The sequence below is a fragment of the Tursiops truncatus genome, chromosome 16 (assembly GCF_011762595.2).
Source record: "Tursiops truncatus isolate mTurTru1 chromosome 16, mTurTru1.mat.Y, whole genome shotgun sequence".
In the NCBI taxonomy this organism is placed as follows: Eukaryota; Metazoa; Chordata; class Mammalia; order Artiodactyla; family Delphinidae; genus Tursiops; species Tursiops truncatus.
In genome coordinates, this window is record NC_047049.1 from 45,309,623 (window position 1) to 45,337,088 (window position 27,466).

The following is a 27,466-nucleotide window of genomic DNA, read 5'->3' on the forward strand; positions in this document are numbered from 1 at the left end:
ATGTGAAGGAATGGAGTACTGGAGTCAAGCAAATTTTCTGCAGATTAGCACAAATCCATGAGCTGAGTAACTGCGGCTTGCCAAATCATTGCGTTTCTGGGTCTGATGTAGTTCCTTTTCTGCCTAATTTTGAACTAGTGAAGAGAAATAATCAAATTATGAGTTACTGTGTAAAAGAAAAAGGCTGTTTGTTGATGTTGAGGTGATTCAGTTCCTTCTTACAGAAGTATTAATTCACCCCTACACTAGAAACACAGCATCATAGTGGGTAGGTCTTTTTCATAAGCCTCCACGGCTCCTTAGTTTGGGTTGTTATTAGAAGTACATTAAAGCACTGTAGTTTTAAAAATGAAATAGTTTTATAATCAAGGTGTGTTGATGTATTCTGAAACTAGTAAACTTACTTTTTTTTTTTTTTTTAACCTAACCTTTTGATTGCCTTTGGATGCTTCCCCTTCTTGTGGGTTTTCTTCCATTAACGGTGAATTCTTCTGTTTAATTAATGTACAATATTATTTCACACAAATAATTAACCTTGCCAATATAGTGGTTTTTTTCTTACCAAAACAGTATTAACAATCTTGGCAATTTTTGACATTAATTACAAAACATTTTAGCTTACATGCCAGATTCTACATTATTTTTTTTTTGAAACAAACTCAACTATTTCAAGTTTTATCTTTATTCCCTTCTCTAAACGTTATTATTGAAGTATCTAGACAGCTCTTTCAGAAGGGCTCCATATTGCTTGAAGACTATATTCAGGGTAATCCTAGCCTCTTTCAAAGTATTCTGAAGAACTACAGGCAGAAGAGCCCCAGTGCTGACTAATCAAAAAGCAAAAGGCAAGACATGCTGGAAATGTAGTACTTGAACTATTCACTATCCTAAGTGTTACTGGTGCATCCTGTGTAAATGTAAGCTGAACTGGACACCTGGTGCTTTTAACTAGGCATAAATTAAATGTCCTCTCACTGCAAGCATAGCATACCTATAGCTTATAATGCAGTGACATTTTAGTGAATAGGCCGTTTTGAACACTGTGCCTTGGGGTGTTTATTGAAGCTTTATGAAAAGTATTGATGTTTCCTTAGCATCCCTAAAGTTATGTCCATGCTTTAAAAAGTTTCTCTGTAGGAGAGAAATGGTATTTATACCATGTTTTAAAATTCTGTAAGATGAGACATCTTAGCTGCTTTCCAGGCTTTTACACTATTAAGCCACTCAACTTGCCTATGTGTTATTGGAAATACTTTTAAAGTTTGTGATGTGGTCATCTAGAAAGCCCTTTTGGGGAAACTTCACATTCCCAGTGTCATTGCCAACTTCATTAGAATTCTTGAACCACAGCTGAAACGAGCCTATTATTTTTTAGTTCTCCAATACCATTTAGAACTTTAAAACTAAAGGTGGTGGGTAAAAACTTAAGGAGCCTTTCCATTATCTTAGGTTGCAGGAAACCTTGTAGTTTTTGAGGTTTAACACATTGTGTATCCCTAAATTAACAATCACTGTGCTAATGAGTGTAAAACATTCTTTTGCATTGATGGATTTTATGCCTCCCTCCATTAAAAGCATAACAGCCATATAGTTGTCCTGTGATTTGTAAAACACCTTGTCACAAAATTATATGAATGTGATATCCTTTGGTTAGGAGTACAGTTGAGAAACACTTGAACATAAAAACAGTGTTTTTATATTCACTTAAATTTATCAGTGTCTTTTATGATTCTTGAATTAGCAAATAGGTTATTACTAACTTCCATTGTCTTTCTTGCACACTCTTCATATCTACTTTTAATTCTTAATCTGCTGTTGCAGGTAAGATATTACACTGCTTTTTCTTTTTTTTTAAACTAGAGGACTTCAGCTGAAGCTCAGTGCTTTTCTGCCAAATTCCTTCTAACTAGATGCATTCAGAAAGGCCCTACTTTACTTTCTCTAATCAATCACAATAGCCACCAGTTGTTTAGTATTTCTTATGTATATCGTGCAGTGCAGTCTTATTTAACCTCATTTCAAAGATGAGAAGACTAACTCAGAAATTAAATAACTTGTCCTTATTTTCTTTAGCTTGCTTTCCCAAGGCTTCCTAAAAACTTACAGCTTGTGTCTATATCATCTCTTTTTCGAATTATCCCCAGTAAGATGAGTTAACGCGTACAGAATCACGATTGTTGCACAGATTGTTCTAGCACAGTACACTAATGGTATAATGGTTAATCTGAAATATCTTGAGGTTGGGTAGTGTCAACTCTATTGGAGAAAAATTTTAACCTAGTTGCTAATGCTGCCAGTAGCCCTTCATTTCAACACAAACATGAAAACATGTTTTAGCCTAGTGGGGCATAAACAAATGCCAAGAGTAACTTCGGAGATACCCACTATGTTTTATGTTGGAGTTATGACTTTGGTTCTGTTTTTACCCTTTATTGGGAATACAGGGCAGTATTACAGTCTTGGATTATTAAATGAATAAATGTGGTGATACAGCATTGACAAGCATGACCTGAATTCTGGGAGTAAGTGGTTTTCCAGTTCAGGGGGTAGGAGAAAAAACAGGTGCAAGATCTTCTTTAAAGGAGAAGAGAGCCACATTACTCAGCCACCAAAGGGTTTTGGCTTCAACTCATTAATGGCTGGAAGGAGTGCCAGTCCTGGTCAACCATCCATGATCTTCATCACAGCAAACTGGAAATCTCCTTTTTCAAACTAGTTGCAGGTAAAAGAGTAAATGACTCCAGACTGACATAAATTGATCTGGATGACTACTAAAGTGTCCTCCGTTCACCAGCTAGTAATCTTCAGAGAGACTGTTGGAGCAAGGAGCCTCTCATGTGCTCCCAGTTGTTATATAGCGCGTAGAGGCCCGTAAGGGTTAGTCCTGCCAGGCCGCCTCGTGCCACCCCTCGAAGACCACCTGCAGAGGAAAAACAAGAAAGTAACAGCCTTGTATTGCATACTGTCCTAGCATCACAGGGTTAACTAAGAGTTTCCTAAAGCTGAGACACACTGTTCATGTTTATGCAGATTCCATCCCAAACAGGAGAATAAGCTGTAAAAGTAATAAAAGAAACCAAGACTGAAGTTCAGGAGAGAGAGATTCCCTAAATCAGTTGTTTAATACATAAGCTATACCTTCATATTCACAACGTTTTTTTCCACTTTTAATTTCACAATTTGTATCTAAGATCATCAGCATAATTTCTTGACTTTTCTCAATCTGACTTGATCCTAGAACACTTCTGGACAAGATCTTATGCTTATCATTGAAGTCACAGCCAGATCAGTAATTAATTCCCTGCTAGTCATATAATTTAGAACTTGGGACTTCCCTGGTAGCACAGTGGTTAAGACTCCAAGCTCCCAATACAGGGGGCCCGGGTTCGATCCCTGGTCAAGGTACTAGATCCCACATGCATACTGCAACTAAGAAGCCGGTGAGCCATAACTAAGGAGCAGCCCGCTGGCCGTAACTAAGGAGCCTGCCTGCTGCAATGAAGACCTGGTGCAACCAAATTAATAATAAGAACTTAACTGACACTGTCAACTGATTTAAGGCTGTATGTAAACAGTGACACCCTCTTTGAAAAAGTATTAACAGCCTTTGGACTCTGCACAGGTCCTCTAAATATTAACTTTGAAGACTCAAGACAGAATGGTGGGTGATGGCTATAATCAAGCTTTGAGTTAGATGCTGATGAAGCACCAACTCCCCTGTTGCTTATTTCTACCCTGATGTGTCAGAAAATCTCAACTAAGGAGCAATGAGGCACTTAACATCATCATACTAGTTGAAAAACATTCAAGGATTAGACTTTGAACTGTTTCTGCTTAACAACAAAAGAATTTTTCCTGTGGAAAAAGATTAGGAATAGATATTTCATTTGAAATGCAGAAACAAAAATGTTTCAGTCAGTTATCTGAAAATAGTCCCCAAGTCTAATAAGAGGAATGGGGGTACCCAAAGAAGCTTTTAAGAAATATTTGATGTTCTCTTACAGTTTCACAAATAAGTAGGAATCACAGACTTCAGGTGTAGCCTATATTGTACCTATGGAGTATTTGTTCCAAGTCACATGTTAGGAAGGCAAAGGTCCAGTGGTTATACCTTATTATAGGCCCTTTAGCTACAAGCCAGTAAATTCCGTGCAATTCATGACACTGCTGAGTTAGAATGCTTCAGACCAACCCTTTCTGCAATGAAAGTCTTGCCAGATGGCTTCAGATGATAAAGGGCCACTCCCTCTAGGAGGCTCTCTAGCCTGAAGACTTAAGATAGCTGACCTGTTTAAGCTTCAACTATGAAGTGCCCTAATTATCTCTCTTAAACAGACCCAAATAGAAACTGCAGGCATCATCTGTAAACAGCTGTCAAATATGTGGGAAGGAGGATCAGAAACATAAAAAAATTAAAGTAAATGGGAGATATCTCCTAGAAGTCTACATCATCTCTTTGTATCTTGCCACACAGACTACACATGACAGTTGAATTTGCAACTGTATTCAGTGTGGTTGAAAAATTAGAAAAATGATATAGGGGAGGTAATTGAAAGCACAATAATTTCGCAGACACCATTTCCTGGGACCATACATTCAACTTCAGACTAACTCCCCTGGACCTTTGGCCGATTACAAGTCCACAGGACTCTGAAGTCTGCCCACTGGTTTGGAATTGGCTGCAAGCTCTTACTTTCAGTTGGCCTTTTGCTTTGAGTGTCCTAGGAACATGGTTTCTACTTGGCCATTTTAGAAGGATCTTCACACTACTCATCTATCAGATAGCAAGCCTCCCTGGATATAGGTACTAGGGGTAATAATGAAATTGGGAACTATAAGGATTTAAGATTTTGGAGACATAAGTGGCACACTGTATCCTTTAAGAAAAACTTATCCCCTAGAAAGCCTTCTACTTTCTGACCAAAATAAAACAAACTTAGTTCAAATCAATTATGTTACTTCTCTGAAGACTAGAAAAAAGTTGTTTCTAGTAAGAAGACACCAAACATACGTAAGTGCTTGATTTACTAATAATCACAGTAACCCTGACTCAAGGGTAGCCTTTTATTACATGTTTTAGTTTTAATTCTTTCCATTAATTTCAGGGTTTTCCAGCTGGTTGATCTGTTAAAAGTTTGACAGCCTTGGCTTTAGGCTTTCTGTAATAAAAACAACTTTTGCCCAACTAAACACAGGAAGTCGATTAGCAAATAAACTTGCTTTGAACACAGAGTAACCAAATGAGGCCAATGGTTAATCTCTATAAAGCAGAACAAACATGAGACTTGTGTGTCACAGTTTTATCTTCTGTCTTTTGGATACTTATACAACTCTTCCAGAAAGGGCAAATATCACCTCTTCTAAACCTGAGAAAATGAGGCCCAGAATATTTAAACGCCTGGTTTATGGGGTATAGAGCTGATCACTGGCAGAGCTGACACACTGAACTGAAAATTATTTTAGCACAAGGGTCAGCACATTTTTCTTGAAACGACCAGAAAGTAAATATTTTAGGCTTTGAGAGTGCAAAGGCTACGTAGATACTTATATAACCATTAAAAATGTTTACTGTTAAAAAATGTAAAATACATTCAGTGAAGAGACAGGTATCTGGCCAGCAGGAGTCTGTGGCCCTTGCTTTAGACAAACAGCCTTACATACACAGAGATGGCTACAAATTCCATTCAACAAATGTTTGTACTACTTAAATTTTTTTGTTAAAACTATTCTTTAAAACTGTGATAAAATACACATAAAATTTACCATTATTAAGTGTACAGCTCAGTAGCATTAAGTACATTGGCGTTGGGCTACCATCATCCATCTCCAGAGAACTTTTTTCATCTTACAAAACAAAAACTCTGTGCCCATTAAACAACAATTCCCTCCTCCCCTTCCCAATCTAATGCCTAATTTAATTTTTATTATGTTGATATATCTTTGCTCACTTTAATTTTTATTTTTATCAAAGTAGTCCATATAGATAATTTTAGAAGTCAAGATAGTACCAAAAGATTTTAGTGATGCACAACAGTCTGGGGTCCTCATCGTTCTTACCCTAATTCCCAGTTCCCAAAAGCAACTACTTTAATTCTTCACTTTTTACCTGCATGTTTCTAAAGAACATCTTTATCTTGCTATTTCTTGATATTTCAATCCTAGATATTGTCTATTGACTTCCTACTAGGAAAACTGTGTCAAGTCTCGTAAGAATTGTACAAAATATGCTTATGGCAGAAAGGTTTATTGTTATCTCATTTACAACTCTCTGAAGGCAACAGTCACCCTTGTTTTATAGACAAACTCAAATTCAGACAAGTTACTCTCCTATTTACACATTTATTTAGGGATCCAGTGCTAGTCAAACTCAGTCTGACTCCAAAGCCCAGTTTTCTTCAGCATACCAAATTGCCTCCAGCATAGAGAAAGGAGATTATCAGGGAAATTTCTTGAAAGGGGTACTAACAATTGAGCTGGGCCTTAAGGATGGACTGGATTTCAAATTTATCTGTTTGATCATACGACATGCATGAGAAAGCTGTGGGAGAAAAGGCTGGGAAGATAGGTTAAGAATAGAACATGGAAGGCTAGGGTGAGAAGTTTGAATTAAGATAGGAAGTGTGTCATCATCACAGGCTCCTGGGTAGGGAGTATTAGAATTAGAACCTTCCTTGAGGAAGATTAAGCTAGAAATAGTAAGTAGGTAAGAGACTGGAGGTAGAAGTCTAATGTCAAAATGGTCAACGGAAAATACTGTTAGAGAAGTTCAGGGCTTGTGATAAGGGCCTCAACTCAAGTGATGGGTGTGGTAAACTTCGTAACTGATGGAATGAGGGGACAGAGTAAGAAAGGCAGAAATCAAAGGTGATTAGGCCTGCTTCCTGCTTCTTGTTTTTTCTTTCTTCGTTTTGTAACAGAGTGGAAGCAATAGGTGGGACTTTGAACTGCACTTCTGGGCTTTCCTGGGCTCCCGTACCACTGCCCCATCCAGTCCTTCCTTGCAATGCCAGCGCTTCCATGCAGGACAAAACTCACTAAAATATCCCAGCTGTTTTTGAGCCCCCACGTTACAGTGTCCTTTTAGGACTAGTCTTTCGGTGGCTGTTTTTCTGCAGGTGGTAGGGAGTGTCCCAGACCCCTTTTGAGAACCTTGTGGAAATTTTAGAGGATTTAGAAACCCTGACTTAACATCTCCTGGTGTAAACTCTGTACTCAGGAGAAGGGTGAAAGTTTAACTCTCTGGAAGTTACAATAAACAATTTAAGGCTTGTAAGTAAATGGAAATGCTCTAGTACTTAGATGGTAAGAATTAAAGTCCAGGTAAGCCAAGTCTTTACACTGGCCTATGAAGTTCTATCATCTATATGATTTGGTCCCTTCCCACTTTTATCACTCCAGATTCTACTACTCTCCCATTGCCTTTTTTTTTTTGCTGTAAGTGGGCCTCTTACTGTTGTGGCCTCTGCCGTCGCGGAGCACAGGCTCTGGACGCGTAGGCTCAGCGGCCATGGCTCACGGGCCCAGCCGCTCCGCGGCATGTGGGATTTTCCCAGACCGGGGCACGAACCCGTGTCCCCTGCATCGGCAGACGGACTTTCAACCACTGCACCACCAGGGAAGCCCTCCCATTGCCTTTTAACTCCCACTTTAGGGCTTTTGTTCTTGCTGTTACCTAAACTGCTCCCTCCAGACATCCACCTCACGCTCCCTCATCTATCCATCTTTGGTCAGATATCACCTTTTCCTTGAAGGGTGTCTTAAAACACCTTGGTACATACAGTTTTCCATGTATGCCTTTGTGTGCTGTGGGATAAATTGCTGAAAATTAGATGACTTAAGCAAAGGATCTACATATTTAAAATAGTAATAACTAACGCCAAATTGCTCTTCAAAGTACTTGCTTACCTTTGCCAATAAGCATCGTCTACCATCACTTTTTAAAAGCCAGGTTGTGAAAAATATTACCTTAATGTTTTATTTTGCTTTTCCCTGGTTGCTTGTGAGCAAACTTCAATTGTTCATTGGTCATTTGCCTTTCCTCCTGAAGGGCTTTGTCATATCCTTACTCCACTTTTTACTGGGTTGTTGGTTTAAGTCATTTGTTGACATGTTTTATACATTATGGCAGTTAGCTCTTTGGAAGAATGTTGATGCCAGTAATAGAAACAAAGAAGTCATCAAGAGGCTGTTTGTGGCATATGAAGTTTAATTTTGAAGGCCTGGCATTCATTGAGAAGTAGTACATTTTAACAATAACCCTGATAATTGCTTAATTTGAAGAACTGTATTTGTTTATCTTCTTACTTTTACTTAGCTTGCTTTTATAAGGTGACTTTCTCATGGAAGGCACAGGATTAACAGGTAAGGAATTTTCTGCGAGGGGGAAAGGGGCACCCATATTTTTTGGTTTCTGAGGTCTTGTTTCCTGAAGATAAGTGATCAGGTCTCTTCAACATTCCTAAACTTACACATAATAGCAAAACTACAGCTGTTCTCATTCTGGTAAAATACTGGTCGTTAGATTTTCACATGGCATAGGAAACTAATAATGACATTTCACATCCTCTGAAAAATATTTACAGAGTTCATTAAATAAAGCATTATATCTGAAGTAAAACCACACCATCAGAATTATTCCTTTAGCCTCTTTTTGGTGTGACAACTACCCACCTTCTCATGTATTTTCCCTCATGGTTTTTCTTTCTACAAAAGTAGCTTCCATACCTAAATTGAATCATATTGCTTTCATTCTAAACCCCTTCCTTTAAAAAAAAAAGAAAAAAATTCCTATTCTAGAAGAGTAAACTGGGGATTGGAAAGATTTTAGGTCAACAGGAATTAACCATTCTCTAAATGTAAACTTCTTTCCTCAATGGTTTATGCTGATTCTACACTAAAGAGTGCCTAAACTCTTTTCCAAATCCTTGAATCTAGAAGTTTTACAAATATTCCTGCCACACAAAACTCATAATTCTGTGCTCTGTCTTAAGTAGAGTGTAAACCAGAAATCAATAAGACACTGATTTGCCTCTTTTAGAGCAATTTTGATGCGCTGAGTTAAATTGTTCAGCCAGGAACTACAAACCAATGTTGGAATTCTGGGTCAGCAGACTATTTACCTCTTCTACGTTCCCCAATTGCGGTGGAAACTGAAATGTACTTGTCACCTGACATAGAATTAATGAATATTCCTTTTTGCCCTTTTTCTTCTGAGCCAAGAGCCTACTCTTCCATATTTGATGTTGGAGGTGTCCCAGGTGGTGTTATAAATGCTACTCCCGCAAGGAAGTTCTGGACACAGAAAGCTAGGCTCTCCTTTTCTGGATAACACCAAGTATTCAGCCTTTCCCTTTTTATCTTTAAAATACATGTAATATGTCTTAAATGAGATGGTAATTCAGTACATTTTTATCCTCAGGACTGCCCTCAACACAAGAAATGCCGTAATGGCTTACCTTGAGCAAGAAAACGGGGATTGGTGGGAACTGAGCTGGAGCTTCAGTGCCATCCACTGGGGTAGCTGCTCCCCAACCTCAGCTCCAGCCATCTGCCACCACACATAACGTGAGCTTAGTGTCCTCCATTTGTTCAAAAGAAGCTAAAATTTCCAGACTTTTGTGTGAAATCTCCTGTTTTTTAAATTTTAATTTGATTTTTAATAAACATAGTTTGGGCCAACTAAACTCTTGATGGCTGAGTGCCACCCTTGTGGTGCCAATTAGGGTTTTCAATTCCTTTGTCTGATCCCAAACATTTTCAATGTGGAAGTATTTTTAGGTTTTTAACAAGGTTCTTCTATGCCAAGGTAACACTTCCATGGACATAAAAGGTATTTACTGTCTTACTCTACCTGGGAGCTCTGTTGATGTGAAATTCCCAATGTGATCCATTTTCAAAATTAAGAAAGAAAATTCCCAATGTGATCCATTTTCAAAATTAAAAAAGCCTCTTACTCTCAGTTATATCAGGAAATTTTGGATTTTACAATTCTGTTGAGACTTCTCTCATTTCTTTCCAGTAAAAATGAGGCCAAAATGCTACTTGATATTTGTGATAGAGGAATTACATAAAAACGAAATTACTCAGTTAATCAAGTGTCTAAAAGCAGAATAAAGCAATCAAACAAATAAAAGTAGTTTTCAGAGGCTTGAGTATAGAACATATGTAGTTTAGGCAATTTAAAACAGAAATGTGAGAAAAATCTGGGGCTGTCGCTAGTTATATGATCTTTTAAGAAAGATCATCTTAATACCATCCGTGCTCATCTATAAAATTGGGGTGTGATGATTATCACTTCACAAAGTTTTAAATGAAACAAGTTATATTAACTGATTATTGCTGAGAGTGTAATCATAACTCAGTGAATGTTAATTTCTTTTCCATCTTAGAGGAGAATTTGATACTTGATCTTCATCCAGTTAATTTTGACTCAACTCTCAGGGTTTTGATTTTTTTTTTTTCCCCAAAACTGAATGGTATTTTGTCCACCCATGTTCATAACAGCATTATGCACAGTAGCCAAAGTGGAAGAAACGCAAGTATCCATTGACAGATGAATGAATAAACAAAACGTGGGACATACGTACAATGGGGTATTATTCAGCCTTAAAAAGGAAGGAAATTCTAACATATGCTACAACATGGATAAACCTTGAGGACATTATGCTAAATGAAATAAGCCAGTCACAAAAAGAAAAATACTACATGATTCCACTTACGTGAGGTACCTAAAGTAGTCAAATTCAGAGAGATAGAAAGTAGAATGGTGGTTGCCAGGGGCTGTAGAAGGGGGAAATGCAGAGTTGTTGTTTAACGGGTACAGGGTCTCAGTTTTGCAAGATCAAGAAAAGTTCTGGAGATTAGCTGCACAACAATGTAAACATACTTAACATTACTGAACTGTACACTTAAATGGTTCGGATGGTCAATTTTATGTTATGTGTATTTTACAAAAAATAAAAACCAAAATCCCAAACCACAAGATGGCAGAGAACATTATACTACAAAAAAAAAAGTATAATGTTTCCTTTGAAACTACAGTATGGATAAAAAGCATACTTCAACTGTATTAAGAGACAGCTTCACTATTTAATAGTACCTACCTGTACATTTATACAACATGCCTGTCATGGTTCCAGCTGCTACTGTGTTGAGGTCATCTTCTGCACCTCGTGTTTTTTCAATGATGACACCAAATGCACTATAGAGCAAAGCTATAGGGGAAATGGAACTGATCAGTAATAAAAAAGTAAACTGAAAGTCAGTGTGACAATTATATTTAGATAAATGTATTCTACAGACATATTATAAGTATTCACAGACATATAAACAATGATCACTGGAACACTATTTGTAATAAAAAAGGCCTAGCAACAAATAAAATGACCTTCAAGAGGGGACTGATCCAGAAAGAGACTTTCTACATAATGGAATACTATGTACTCACTTAAAACGCAGGAAGAGCTCTATTCACTAATATGTAAAGCAGGCACATGTGTATGACTCTGGATATGCAAAGAAAATGTTTGGAGAGATTCAGAAGAAATTTATTAGCTATTTATGGAAAGTACTACTGGGGAGTCCCAGGAAGAATATCTTTAATTTTCACTTCCATTTTATTCATAACAGCTGTACTTTGGGTTTAGAAACAAAAACAAAACACATGCATTTCTATTCTAAGAAAAATATAACTTCCAGAAACATGAGATCTGGTTCCTGCACATGTAAAAACCCTAACACTAGCACTATTTAGTTTTAACAAGATCTTCCCCCAAACTACCATTCTCTTATGCCTGTAAAGACTGATTAGCCATGAATGCATTAACCCTTCTCCTTACCCTTTCTCAAAATTATAGCCACATTTGACCCCTCAAAATTATACCAAACTCAGCCTTACAACTCCTCTGCTGTGATATTTTTATACTTCTATAAGGGCTCTTCTTCCCGTTTCAATTTATTTAACTGAAACTAAACTTGAGCAGAACATTGTGACCAGTCACATTACAAGGGAAACATACAGGGTGACTGGCCACCCCAGTCTGCCCAGAATTGAGGGTTTCCTGGAACAGGAAGTGCTACAACTGAGAAAGTCCTAGGGAGACCAGCACGACTGATTACTCTGGGCACACAGGTACAAAGGAGGGTGACTGTGCTTGGGAAGGGCACTGCGGTCATGGGCAGCATATGGAAGCAGACATTTACTATTACAGTGTGAAAATGTACTGCTTCCAAAGCCTATGACAAGGCTAGGATCTCACTCTGTTACACAGAGGCTTTTCCTATTTTTTTAACAAGATGCCTACATTTTCTCTTACTTAATCTGCCACAAGTAAAAGATTTTCAGACTTTCAAATAAAGTAAACTTTGGATTAGGGCATAAGTGCCATAAGTAGGCTTATTATAAGTCATGAGTAATCAAAAGAGTCAATCATTCATAAACATTACAGTATGAAAGCATTTGGTCCTAAGTACTACTAAATTATCCCTTCCTTAGAACTGCAAATGTTTTCAATGTCTACAAAGGCCCTATTATAATTCTGGCAATTACGTCTGGGAAATCTAATTAGGTAAAGAGAATGATGAATGCTCTATTAGGAAAACTTATCAGGACAGCTGGATTAATCTACCATATCTTACTACAGGAACTTGAACCTCTCCTAACAAACAAAACCATTTGCCTTGAACCTAAATTATTTTAATTTCATTTAGTTAAAACATGATTTTATTTGGTGTCTTGCTGAGACAGGAGAGTATGCAATGCTTAAAGCATTTAGAAATGAATGTATTTCACAATGGTATTAGCAGCTGGGATTCTTTTGTTATACAGTTTATGGTCTTCTCCTAAGTAGTATCTATACTACTCACTAGAGTGGATTTAAACATAATTTTTAACATCCCAGGACCAGGATTTTAGTTGATCAAATTGTTCATAATACATGTACATTCTTTCTTTGCAGTAATAATAATTTATTAAAAAGTGAGATATCTACTTACCCAGAGAACCTAGAGTATTAGCCCAAAGTGCCCCTTGCCTGGTCACCATATTCAAGATCCTACCAGGGCAGAAAGAGAAAGAATCTGTATTTAGAACCAGTATTCCTTTAGTATTTAGAAAAACCATAATAATAGCAATTTTAAATGTATAAACGCAATATACAAAGTTTTCTTAATTTTAAAACTTAACACCTCCTCAGAATTCAATTAGGATAGCTTTTACTTTATATAAATATTTATATTTATATGTAAATATAAATGAAGATTAGATTAAAAACTCCAACATTTCTGGGCAACAAGTAAATTCTGATTATTAAATGTGTAAAACTATTAAATATATAAAAGGTTTGAATGATATCCGGGAATGTATTTTATAAAGTTTACAGAAACTGATCTATGTTAAAAAAAAAATGACATAACAGACAAACTAGCTTATAATTAAGTTTCTTATGTGTGTGGGGTAGTATGTATACTCAGAATGTTAAGTAGAATCAAAGTGTGGAATATCATGGAATATAAAGCAAACTTAAAGACAAATACTAAAAGGAAAAAGTCATCTAACTAGAATACATGAAGAAAGTGCACTCTGTGTCTGCTCCCAGACTAGAACTAAGCAGCCAAAGTGAATGCTTAGCACACTCTCAAGGAAGCACAGCACTGCCCTCATCCAGTGCCAGACGTCACCAGAACAGTGACGGAGGCAACTGGAGGAAGAAGACAGAACACTGCTCTCCCAGCAGTGTAACACTGTCACAGGAATGGTTCTGTCCTGACAGCTGACTACTGCTGGAGATTATAGAATTACAACAACAAACAGTAAAAGAACTCATTTAATTAAAGCACTCATTTAAATTAATGCTCAGTAATAACAAAAATCTGTATTACTTTTAAAGGATTATTTAAAAAATTAGTAATGATTACAAATATTATGTTACACATTTAATTAATCTAATTATGGTACATATTTACTAATATATTAAGTTTAGCACTTAATTGTTTTTCATTTATAACAAGCATCTAAAACTATTAATTTTCATTACTGTATTGCTGGTGGCACTGCAAATTGCCAAAGTCCTTTGGAATGTGATCGGGCAACACCACTTAACTGGGCCCTTACCTACTTCCCACTTTAACCATCTCTCAATAGATTAAAGGCAGAAAGTAAGGAAACTTACCCAAGATCCCAAAACAGTAAGCAATGAAACTGGGCTTTGAAACTACATAGATTTGTCTGGCCTGAAACCCAATTACCTTTCCATTTTTAAAATGTTGTCTCTCTATTTGAAAGATCAGAATGATTATACTAAAAAATGGTATGTAAGATTTTAAAAATCTGACTTCAGAAATGCAAACCAATTTGACTCTCCCCCAAAATTAGTAACTATGATGGTTTTAAGAAACAAAGGTTATCTTTTCTAAGAGACCTTCCACTTTCAAATTGGTGTTCAGTAATATGATGCTGGGGATTTGTTTCAAAATAATATGGAAGGGAAGAAGGAGGTGGGACATAACTGGTCCTGGTGCTGGTTGATGGTTGTTGAGCTTGGGTTATAGTTCATAGATGTTCACTGTACTACTTTGTCTTACTTTTGTATAGATTCAAAATTATCCATAATACAAAAAGTAAAAAAAAATTGGAGTAAAGAACGAATATTAAGAATATAAATACAAAAATATTCAAGGATCTGAGCTTGTAAAGCAAGGGCAGTGATCCATACAGTAGTAGGAATATGAAAAACTTGACAGGCCTTCAGGTTTCCCAAGGTCCAATTCTAACACACTGCTGCCATCTGCTGGCTAAGAAACATATAAGGAAAATGGAGCTTAAAGGGTCCTAAAATAAAAACCACAAGCCACTGAAGAACACATACTGTGTGATTCCACTCATATGAAGCATAAAAACATGCAAAACGAAACAATATATTATTTAGGGAACAGTAACAGGAACTTCTCATGTTTATTCCTTAATCAGGGTGAAGATACATGTTATATACACTTTCTGACCTTAATTGCACTTTCCCTTCTTTGCAAACTTCAGTTTCCTAAGAGAACACTGTCTTACTCCTTTTGGAACCACCTCTAAGTTCTAGGGATTTCATTTAAATTTTCTGCACCTTTGCACGTAAGAAAAGGAGAGTGAAGTCAATGAGAAGCTCAAGTCAAATGTCGGCAGAGTTAGCAATTACTCTTATGTGCTTATTTCTTCACTTATCATGTCCTACACTTATGCACATCCCTGAACTATCCAAATAATGTACTAGTAATTCAACAATTTGAAAAGCATGTTATATAGGCCTGCAAAATGGAACAGGTGTAGCTGAGAAGTTAGGTTAGGATAGCACCAGCTGACGGAGGGACACTGACTCAAAAATCACTCCTTCTAAAAGCTTAGACCCAGGACTTAATTCCTAAATTCCTTTTATTTTGAATAAGGGAAAAACAAAACAAAACACCGGAAAAAAAAAAAAAAAAACTGACCAAAAAGTATACCAATACTCTAAACAACCGTAATCTCAAGGTTGTGCTCATCAAGCCAACAAAGTAGAGATTAATATTCAAACATCACTACGTCATTACATGAGACTTACTGTACATTTCTTGGTTTGGACCAGGCCATGTTCTGGGTTTCCTTCAGTCCTAGCCGTAGACCATTCATTGCCCCAAACGCAGCCCCTGGCAAATCATAGTAACAATTCATTCAAATAATCAGCTATATATTAAAGAACAACTATATTTCTCATTCTTTTTCATTTTTATTTAACAATAAGAAAACTGTAAATAATGATTTTCAAAAAAACAACCCTGAAGGTGATATTTTAATTGCCTTTGTTTTTAAGCACCTCTGACTACTTGGATTGAGGATACTTAAAAAAACATATATAAATACCAACCTGTCATACAACATCCTCCAATGGTAAAGAAGGCCAGTTCAAATCTGCCCCGGGTTTTATTAGCTCCAGTTGGTAAAATAAACTCATCTGTATCCTACAGGGATAACAATGAAAACCAAGTTGAGCTCCCCTTAAGACACAGTACTTGGCAAAGTGTTTAATTTTTCAAAGGAGTTTTTCACATAATGTAAATCCGTATATTAACTAAAACTCAACTATACTTAGTCAAACAAAAGTAAAACTTTCTGCAACAAAAGGAACATGTAAATCAAAATTAAATGAAATATACAACATATATAGTTATACTCATTAGTTCTTAGGAGAGATTCTTGCCCAGAACTTTACATCTTAATGTAAGTTTGATAGATTATAGGAAATTTGCCTTCATGATAAATTTGAAAGTTTAGGAAGGCCATCTCTAGAGAAAGGTAAACTGAATGCTATGAGAGATAACAGAATACCAGTCTGGAAGGAGAAAATAACTTTCACTCTGTAGCTACTATTTATCCAGAACCATTTTACTATATGTAAGACCAATGATCATAAAAAATGAGCAGAAACTATAAAAGTACAACAGTTTGGATCACTTACGCAAGGGCAAAAATCACCTCCTTAACTAGTTGTTTAAAGGGGATATATTCCTTTGATAATCTTAGAAAGCTTACTAGATCCACCTTCTAGTAAATGCATATACAAAATTTGGTATGAACCCCCTGAAGGTCAGCCAAGAATCCTAGGTTGAGAAGTGCTACTGTAAGAGCACAATAGGATTGATTTCGCAGTACAATCCACTTTTTTATGATGAACAAATACATTTTTGCCAAGCTTTCCATACAAAAATGGTTAAAATGAGCCCCTGAAGGATAGCACACACCCTTAGCAAAAAACACTAACCAAAAAAAAAAAAAAAAAAAAAAAAACACTAACAAGTAAACATCCCTTTGGCAAATACTGACCTTTGGTAAATGCATTCCTGATTAGGAAAACTGTACCTCTGTACTGATTTTTGACTTCTGGCTTGTGCACACGTTCTTACCAAAAACTGTACAATAAACAAGCCCACGTACTCTCATCACACAGAAATGGTCTGTTGGGCAATGAGAAGCAAACTCTAAAAACTTCAGTGTCTAACTATATTTATTATACATAGATCTGTAAATTCTGGGTGTTTCCTGACTTTTCAATTAATGACTTAGTTTTAAATTGTGCTTCCTGTTTGAGGTTTTTAGGAATGGTATATTTAATATGATGAGGTAAATAATTATCCTTCAATCCAGAAATGGATCACTAACTACGCATAGAAAATATAAAAAAACATGGTCATGATTAACATTAGTAAGTATTGATACAAGTGCATGTCATCACCGACTCATTCTTCAGCTAGTGAGTCAACCTTGCATTCCTGAGATATCCAACAACTACTCTTTGAAGCCTGATGTTGTAAACTGAGCTTTAAAAAAAACCTACTATTTGCAACTTTATCTGTGTTGAATCAGCAACTTCTCCAAACTGAAAAAACAAAACCCACAAAAACAACCAACCAAAACCCGAGGCTAATATAAACCTTAAAATGTATAACCCCCTAATTTCAAATGTTTGTATTCATGAGACCACTCTTATTTTCATAGGCTTTTGAATAATAATAATCTGATCTAATTAAATAAACTCAGGTGGTATTTTTTTCCCCAAATGTAGATTTGGTTCAAGATTTCAGTAAAAAGATTCCCACTTTACACTTTCATTTACACTTAACTTAGTATTAATGACCTCTTATAACTTTGTAACTACTCACTCCAATATTTTTTATTGGGGTGCTTTTAAAGTTAATTACTTGTTGCTTTTATTTATGTATTTTTTAAAAATTTTATTTATTTATTGGCTGCATTGGGTCTTCGTTGCTGCGCGCAGGCTTTCTCTAGTTGTTGTGAGTGGGGTCTACTCTTCACTGCAGTGCGCGGGCTTCTCACTACGGTGGCTTCTCTTGTTGCGGAGCACAGGCTCTAGGTGCATGGGCTTCAGAGTTGTGGCTCGCAGGCACTGGAGTGCAAGCTCAGCAGCAGTGGCGCACGGGCTTGGTTGCACTGCGGCAGGTAGGATCTTCCTGGACCAGGGCTTGAACCCATACCCCCTGCATTGGCAGGTGGATTCTCAACCACTGCACCACCAGGGAAGCCCTACTTGTTGCTTTTAGATATAAATCTTTAATTTGTGCTCTGATCACTGCTCCTTCTGATCACAGAAGTGTGTACAAAGAAGCAGGCAGCCATTGTTGTTGTACCCTCACCACCCCCACTTATTCCAGGGGCTTTAAAGAAGAGCTGGGAGCTGGTCTCCTTGCTGCTTCCCCGTTCGTGAACTAGACATTAAAGACTAGAACATTCAAAAGCAATTGCATAAAAAGGAAAAATTAGAAAGTGACAACACACACCCAGGAAAAAGTTTACGCTCAGAAAAGAACTGAGAAGAGCTTAAGTTTACATTTCAGGCTGGTCCTTGGCACATAGGGAGACTGTAATAATAGTAATAATAATAAAAACCAATAACCAAATAAAAGCAAACCTTGGGGAAGGGGGGAGAATCTGATTTCCAGAGTTAACCACATTATTAGAGTCAAACGTCCAGTTTTCAATAACAAAAAATCACAAGGCATACAAAGAAATAGGAAAGCATGGTCCATTCAAAGGAAAAAAAATAAATCAACAGAAATGTCCCTAAAAAACACCTGATAATAGGTCTACTAGACAAAGACTTTAAAGTGTCATAAAGATGCTCAAAGAACTAAAGGAAATGTGGAGAAAGTCAAAACAATGTATGAACAAAATGGAAACAAAGAAATAGAAAACGTAGAAAGAAACCAAAAAGAAATTCTGAAGCTGAAAGAACAATAGCTGGAAAATTCACTAAAGGGATTCAAAGGCAGATTCGAACGGGCAGAAGAAAGAATCACTGAACTTGAATACAGAATAGAAATTATTCAGTCTTAGGAAATGGAGAAAAAATGATTGAACAGAAGTGAACAGAGCCTAAGGGATCTGTGGGATACCACAAAGCAGACTAACATACAGACCATGAGTTACAGAAGGAGAGAAAGAGAATGTTTGAAGAAACAATGGCTGAAAACTTCCCAAATTTGATAAAAGAGATGCATATGAACATTCAAGAAGCTCAATAAACACCAAGTAAGATACATTCAAAGACACCCATACTGAAACATGTTAAAATCAAACTTTCGAAAGCTAAAGACAAAGAGAGAATCTTGAAAGCAGCAAGAGAAGCAACTTATCACATACAAGGATCCTCAATAAGATTAACAGCCGATTTCTCAAGAGAAACTTTGGAGGCCACTAGACAGTGTGCTGATATATTTAAAGTGCTAGAAGAAAAAAATGTCCACCAAGAACCCCATATTCAGCAAAACTGTTCTTCAAAGTGAAGGAGGTATTAAGAAATTCCCAGATAAACAAAAGCTGAGAGAGTTCATGACCACTAGACCTGCCATGCAAGATATGATCAAGGGACTCCTACAAAGTAAAATGAAAGAACAATAGACAGTAACTCAAAGTCTTATAAAGGGATAAAGATATCAATAAAGGCAAATACATGGACAATTATAAAAGTATTACTGTAACTTACGCTTTTGACTCCACGTTTGTTTTCTACATAAAGTTTAAAGCATTTAGAAGAATTATTAGATTATGTTTTTGACCACATGATGTATAAAGATATAATTTTGTGACATCAACAATTGAGAGCGGCAGGGACAGCTGGTAAAGGAGCAGCATTTTTGTATGTTACTGAAGTTAAACTGGTATAAATTCAAATTAGTGTTATAACTTTAGAATACATTTTAAAAAAAAGGTTATAAGAAAGGAATTTAAACAATTTCCTACAAAAAAATCAAATAAACACAAAAGAAGATATTAATGCAGGAAGGGAGGGACAAAAAAGCTAAAAGCTTATAGAAAATGAATAGCAAAATGCCAGAAATCTCTCCTTATCAGTAAACACTTTAAATATAAATGGTTTCAACTCTCTAGGCCAAAAGACAGATATTAGCACAATGGACTAAAAAACATGATCCATTTATATGCTGTCTACAACAGATTCACTTTACAGCCAAAGACACAAAAAGACTGAAAGTGAAAGTATGGAAAAAGATATTCCACACAAATAATAACCAAAAAAGAGCAGGGTGGCTATACTAACATCAGAAAATATAGACTTTACAGCAAAAAAGGTTACAAGAGACAAAGAAGGACATTATATCAATAAAAGTATCAACATAGCAAGAAAATATAACAATTATAAACATTTACTTAACTAATAACAGACCATCAAAATATATTAGGCAAAAGTGATGGAATTAAAGGGAAGAATAGAAAGTTCTACAGTAACAGTTGGTGATTTCAAAATTCCACTCTCAATAATGAATAGTAACTGTTATAACCAGACAGAAAATAAGGAAATAGAGGAGTTAACACATTAAGTCAACTAGATCTAACAGACATATGCAAAACACTGTACCCAACAATGTACACATTTTTCTCAAGTGCACATAAGTCATTTTTTAGGATAGACCATATGTTAACCACAAGTTAAGTCTCAATAGATTTTAAAAGACACCATACGAAGCACCTTTTCCAACCACAATGGGATGAGTTAGAAATCAATAACAGAAGTAAAACTGGAAAATTCACAAATTCGTGGAAATTAAAAAAAACACCTCCTTAAACAATCCATGGATCAAGGAAGTAATCACAAGGGAAATTAGAAAATACTTAAGAGATGAGCAAAAAAGAAACACAACATACCAAAACTTGTGAAACTCAGTGAAAGTGGTGCTAAGGGGGACATTTATAGCTATAAATGCCCACATTAAAAAATAAGAAAGATCTCAAATCAAAAATCTAACTTTACAGCTTAAGGAACTAGAAAAAGAAGAAACTAAACCCAAAGCTAGCAGAAGAAAGGACATATTAAAGATTCGAGCAGGGATAAATGAAATAAATTACTAGAATCAGAAATGAAAGTGAGGACATCACTACTGATTCTACAGAATTAGAAAGGATTATAAGAAAATGTTATTAACAACTGTATGCCAACAAACTGGATGCCCTTGATGAAATGTACAAATTCCTAGAAACACAAAACTCACCAAGAAACAGAAAATCAGAAGAGACCCATACAGTAAGGAGACGGAATCACTTATAAAAAAACTCACAACAAAGAAAAAGCCCAAAAGACCAAAAGCCCTGGATCTGATGGCTTCACTGGCAAATTTTACCAAACATTTAAAGAACTAACACCGGGCTTCCCTGGTGGCGCAGTGGTTGAGAGTCTGCCTGCTGATGCAGGGGTCACGGGTTCGTGCCCCGGTCCGGGAAGATCCCACATGCCGCGGAGTGGCTGGGCCCATGAGCCATGGCCACTGAGCCTGAAAGAACTAACACCAATCTGGGGGTTCCCTGGTGGCCCAGTGCTTAGGATTCTGGGCATTCACTGCCATGGCCCGGTTCAATCCCTAGTCAGGGAACTGAGATCCAAAAAACTGAAGTGCAGGGAATACTTGGAACACTTCATAACTCTTTGTATGAGGCCAGCATTATCATACTGAAGCCAGGCAAAGACACTACAAGAAAAGAAAACTACAGACCAATACCCCTTATGATCACTGATGCAAAATCTTCAACAAAATTCTAGGAAACCAAATCCCACAGCATATTAAAAGGGTCATACATCATGACCAAGTGGGATTTATTCCTGGGATGCAGGATGTTCCAACAAATGAAAACTGATCAATGTAACAGATCATATTAACAGAATGAAAGGAAAAAACCCCACATGATCACCTCAATTGATGCAGAAATAGTATGACAAAATCCAACATGCTTTCACTGATAAAAAACACTCAACAAACTAGGAACAGAAGGAAACTACCTCAACATAATAAAAGCCATATATGAAAAATCCAAAGCAATTACCATACCCAAAGATGAAAGACTGAAAGCTTTTCCTCTAAGATCAGGAACAAGGCAAAGGATGCCCGTTTTTTTTTTGCCACTTCTATTCAACACAGTATTAGACGTTCTAGTTGGAGCAATTAGGCAAGAAATAAAAGGCATCCAAACTAGAAAGAAGTAAAATTTTCTTTTTTCACAGATAATCTTATATGTAGAAAATCCTAAAGACTGCACCAAAAAAACCCTGTTACAACTAATAAGTGAATTCAGCAGAGTAGCAGGATACAAAGTCAATGCAAAAAATCAGATGCACGTCTACAAACTAACAACGAACAATCTGAAAAGGAAATGATGAAAACAATTCCACTTACAATAGAATCAAAAAGAATAAAATACTTAGGAATTAATTTAACCAGGGAGGTAAAAGTCTTTTACAAGAAAACTACAAAACTTGCTGGAAGTAACTTAAAAAGACATAAAGAAATGAAAACATTTCCCATATTCATGGATCAGAGACTTAATACTGTTATGATGTCAGTATTACCCAAAACAATCTACAGATTCAATACAATTCCTATCAAAATAGGAATTGACATTTTTGCAGAAATAGAAGAACCCATCTCAAAATTCATATGTAATTTCAACAAACCCCAAATAGCCAAAACAATCTTGAAAAAGAACAATTCTGGAGGACTCACACTTGCGAATTTCAAAACTTACCAAAGCTACAATAATCAAAACAGTGTGGTACTGGCATGTAGACCAATGAAATGGAAGAGAGAGCCCAGAAATAAACCCTTGTACATGTGGTCAAACGATTTCTGGCAAGAATGCCAAGACCATTCCAAGGGGAAAAGACAGTCTTTTCAGCAAACAGTACTGTGAAAACTGGATATACACATGAAAAAGAATGAAGCTGGACCTTTACCTAACACCATATACAAAAATTAACTCAAAATGGATCAAAGACGTAAACGTAAGACGTAAAACTATAAAACTCTTAGAAGAAAACACAGGGGAAAAGCTTTGCGACAATGGATTTGGCAATGATTTCTTGGATATGACACCAAAGGCAAAGGCAACAAAAGAAAAAATACAAATACTGGCCTTCATGAAAACTTAAAACTTCTGTGCACCAAAAGACAACAGCAACAGAGTAAAAAGGCAACCCACAGAATGGGAGAAAATAACTGCAAATCATGTATCTGATAAGGGGTTAATAATTAGAATCTATAGAGAACTCCTAAAATTCAACAACAAAAAACCAAATGAACTGATTCAAAACTGGACAAAGGACTTGAATAGACATTTTTCCAAAGAAAATACACAAATGGCCAAGAAGCACATGAAAAGTTGCTCAACATGGCTAATCATTAGGGAAATGCGAATCAAAACTATAATGAGTTGCCACTTCACACTCATTAGAATAGCTATTACCAAAAAACCCCAGATAATAACAAGTGTTGGCGAGAATGTGAAGAAACTGGAACCCTTGTGCACTGTTGGTGGGAATGTAAAATAGTACAGCTGCCATGGAAAACAGTATGGCAGTTCCTCAAAAAATTAAAAATACAATTACCATATGATCCAGCAATTCTACTTTTGGATATATAATCAAAAGAATTGAAATGAGAGTCTAGAAGAGATATTTATACACCAAAGTTCATAGCAGCACTATTCACGATGGCTAAAACATGGAAGCAATCCAAGTGTCCATTGGACAGATGAATGGATAAGCAAAATGGAATATTATTCAATGGAATATTATCCAGCTTTAAAAAGGACATTCTGACACACACTACAATACAGATGAGCCTTGATGACATTATGCTAAATGAACTAAACCAGTCACAGAAAAATAAATACTGTATGACTCCAGTTATTTGAGGTACTTAAGAGTATTCAAAAATCAGACAGAAAGCAGAAGGGTTGCCAGGAGCTGGGGGGAGGGTGGAGAAAGGAGTTATTGCTTAATGGGTGTAGAGTTTCAGTTTTACAAGATGAAAAGCATGGAGCTGGTAGGTGGTGATGCTACAATATTAGGAATGCATTAAATACCACTGAACTGTGCAGTTAAAGATAGTATATTTTGTTAGTGTATTTTATCACAACTTTAAAAAATGGAAAAAACCCACCAAACCCCAAAATCCTTTAATCAACTAGTATCAGGGGGCTTCCCTGGTGGCGCAGTGGTTGAGAATCTGCCTGCCAATGCAGGGGACACAGGTTCGAGCCCTGGTCTGGAAATATCCCAGGTGCCGCGGAGCAACTGGGCCCGTGAGCCACAATTACTGAGCCTGCGCGTCTGGAGCCTGTGCTCCGCAACAAGAAGAGGCCACGATAGTGAGAGGCCCGCGCACCGCGATGAAGAGTGGTCCCCACTTGCCACAACTAGAGAAAGCCCTCGCACAAAAACGAAGACCCAACACAGCCATAAATAAATAATAAATAAATAAAAATTAAAAATTGCAAAAAAAAAAAAAAGAAAACTAGTATCAGGAAGAAATGCAAGCTAAATCCCCAGAGTCTGTGAGGGAAAAAAGGGTGAATGAAGACCAGAGACTTGGTGCCTCCAGATGCACATATCACAGATCAAGTCAACAGAGGTACTTGGGGTTATTTTTTTAAATGGTAAGATAAAGGACCAAATTAGTAAAATCATAAAAGGACTAGTCTTAATCTTACCTGCACGAGATACCGTGGATCCACATTTAAATAAGGAGACAGAGGGTTCATACCAGTTACTAGAGAGAAAACAAAGCATTATATTGCAATAAAATTTTAAAAAGTTATTTCATTTAGCATTAATTTTGCTCTTGTTTTGTGTGTTTTGCAATTTTGATGCACAGGCTCAATGAATGTGTATTTCTCTACCACTTTCTTGGTCTTATCCTTCCTGTCTGGAAGTTTAGGGGTTGCCTCTTCCTGGGGCCCTCAATCTTGCACTGGTGTCTCAGGATCGCATATCAACAAGATATTGGCAGTGACGTGGATCAAATAATCAAAGTAGCAGGAAGCATAGCCCAGATCAATAAAAAGCTAATTTCTTTCTACTTTACTACAAAAATGCTTGACAACTATACAGGATGCAAAATAAAACTGACCAGAGACCAATCAATTTTATGAGAAAAACATCGTTTAGGTTATGTGTTGTGTATAAATATTCTAAGGCAATTCCTTCAGATCTTAGTGTTGACAGTTGTTGACAGATTTCATTTACAGGGTAGAGAATTCTTAGGTCATCACCAGAAGGAAGGGGTCAGGGCAAAAGAAATGGGCACTCTCATAGGGCCAGACTTGAATTCTACTACCTTTGAAGATAGAAAAATCTATCAAGGAAAATCAACTTTCTCACATTTTAAATTTAATCTTTGGATCCTTTTGTATCTCAGCTGATTGTTCACAAACCTATCCACTACCCAGGACTCTGGTCTTCATCAATTCAAAGTCCTATAAATTCTATATCCAATATCTATCCTGAATTGTGTTACTTACCATCTTTATTGTTACCACCCGAGGCCAACCACTAAATCTCACGTAGACTGTAGTAACTATCTCCTACCTAACCGGACTCCGTACTTGCTCTAGTCCCTCCAATTCACTTTCTAAATGGCAATTAAAGTGATTTTCTTTTAAGAAAGGGAAATCAGCCTTAATGGCTTCCATTTACATCTGTAACCAAATCCAAACTCCTTACAAAAGGCTTACACAACACTACCTTAGCTGCCATTCCTTGCCCCTCTAATCTCATTATCTTCCACCAAACCAACTCCAAACCAATAGCTCTGTAGATACAATGACCTAACAGCTGATCCTCAAACACCTGCCTCCCCCCAGGCATTTGTACTGTCTTCGGGTCACAGCTCAAAGGGCAACACCCCTGAGTTGCTTCCCCTGGACCATTCTAAAATGGCTTCGGCTCCCATCACCATCTCAGGATCCTTTTATTGCCTTTACACACTTATCACTAACTGAAATATTTTTTACTCATGTTACTTGGCTCACTTCAACAGGATGTAAGCTCCATGAAAACAGCACTCATCTTTTAAAATTTAAATACTGTAGTCCTGCACCCAGAAAAGTCCACCTCAAGTACTCAGTGAATGGTGTTCACCCCTTGATCTCTTAATTTACCTTCAAATCTTAATTAACGTAACAATGCTTCTTCACATTAAGGCAGTGCCCTTTGTGCTCCAAAACTCAAAGGTCCTGAGACTAATATACAAACTACATACAATTATATCCTATAACTTATTACATACAAACTATGTTCTAGATTCAGTTTTTTTTAAACTAAATTTATCTATTATTTATTTTTGGACGCTCTGGGTCTTCGTTGCTGCGCGCAAGCTTTCTCTAGTTGTGAAAAGGGGGGCTACTCTTTGTTGCGATATGCGGGCTTCTCATCGCGGTGGCTTCTCTTGTTGCGGAGCACGGGCTCGCAGGCTTCAGTAGTTGTGGCAGACGGATTCTCAACCACTGCCGACCAGGGAAGTCCTAGATGCAGTTCTGACACAGGTGACACTAGGAACTTTAAAGGGCGTTTTTGTTTTTGAGCAAAAGAGACCTAAAGAAATAGTACAATGATTCTCAAGAGAAATCAGTTTTATGAAGCGCTTATCCTTCACCAACTTCCCACTATCTTTAACTCCAAGTTCTGTTCATCCAGTTGAATACCACAGTTAGAAAGTTCCAAAGATCTGGAATACATATTCACACTACTTAGGAGAGGGCACAGGCAGGGTATTCGTGCTTCGGCACCCTAGATCTTGAATAATTTCCTTTCCTAAAATTCTTACCGGCTTCTTTCTTCATGCCTATAAAAGTTCTCTTCCAAGTTCCTCCAGTTGTCTCGAGACGTTATTTCTTTCTCTCCTCTATGCATTAGTATTGAGTGTCTTACCTTGACGGCTACTTTGTGGTTTAGAATGTGACTTTGTGCTAAAAAGTTATGTATGGGCTCGATACGTGGAATGCATTTACTTGCAAAACTGGGCGCTCTTCTGCACTTAGGGCCAAGCACACAGCCCAACAAACAAGGAATTTGCGGGAGGAACGCTAAGACACGAAGCTTGAATATAAAAGAAAACATGCAACATCTCCTGGGTCCAGGTCAAACACAGAGAACTTCTCGGAATCCATGGCTCCAAACACCCGTTCAGTGCTAAAAGAGCGGCCGCGCAGACACACTAACCCCACCACTGCTACTGAAGCTTGTGACCGCCAGCAAAAAAAAAGGGAACAGGGCACATCGCATGTGTAGCGTGGCCGCAAGAACCAGTCAGAAATGTTCGCAAGCTAGGCCCGATACTTACGCGGGACTCCGGCCAAATCCGCGTGCGAGTAGCCTGCCCCACCGGCTCCGAAAAAGCCGGCCAACCCCCCTGTGGTTTTGTTGCCGCTTCCGCCGCCGCCCTCCATGGTGTCGCAGCAAACCGCCCGTCCACTTCTCCCCGCCGCCTCAGGCCGAGATCGCGTGCTCGGCCGTTTTTCCTCTGTAATAGTGGGGAGACCCGCGTTACCACCACCTCCTTCACAAGTTGACCTTCCGGGCGCCGGCGCCCGCTGAACCTCGCACTTCCGCTTTGCGACAGCGTACGTCCCGGAAGCCGGAAGTGCCTG

At 37.3% G+C, this 27,466-nt stretch overlaps 2 protein-coding genes and 1 non-coding gene across 8 annotated transcripts in view; 1 reads left to right on the forward strand and 2 right to left on the reverse strand.

Moving 5' to 3' along the window:
• The window catches only part of NCOA4 (nuclear receptor coactivator 4), a 28,671-nt gene extending 18,988 nt beyond the window's left edge, over positions 1-9,683 (forward strand). For 5 of the 6 annotated variants that reach the window (XM_073793345.1, XM_073793346.1, XM_073793347.1 and 2 more), the window contains one exon: positions 9,419-9,683. In XM_073793345.1, coding sequence (XP_073649446.1) covers positions 9,419-9,460 — 42 coding nt within the window. In that variant the 3' untranslated portion in view covers positions 9,461-9,683. Of the gene's footprint in view, positions 1,587-9,418 lie in introns of those variants that run through there. The other variant, XM_019930014.3, reaches the window with a different exon arrangement.
• Positions 976-27,409, reverse strand: LOC101326675 (mitochondrial import inner membrane translocase subunit Tim23). Its single transcript, XM_019930313.2, has 7 exons — positions 27,160-27,409; positions 24,530-24,588; positions 15,885-15,978; positions 15,582-15,666; positions 12,994-13,052; positions 11,103-11,213; positions 976-2,920 (listed from the first exon to the last, which is right to left on the reverse strand). The coding sequence occupies exons 1-7, from the start codon at positions 27,263-27,265 to the stop codon at positions 2,805-2,807; spliced, it is 630 nt and encodes a 209-aa protein (XP_019785872.1). The 5' UTR covers positions 27,266-27,409; the 3' UTR covers positions 976-2,804.
• LOC117308573 (small nucleolar RNA SNORA74) lies at positions 13,581-13,784 on the reverse strand. Its single transcript, XR_004522670.1, has one exon. It is a non-coding gene; the product is annotated as a small nucleolar RNA SNORA74 (small nucleolar RNA).
• Positions 27,410-27,466: the final 57 nt, after the last annotated feature.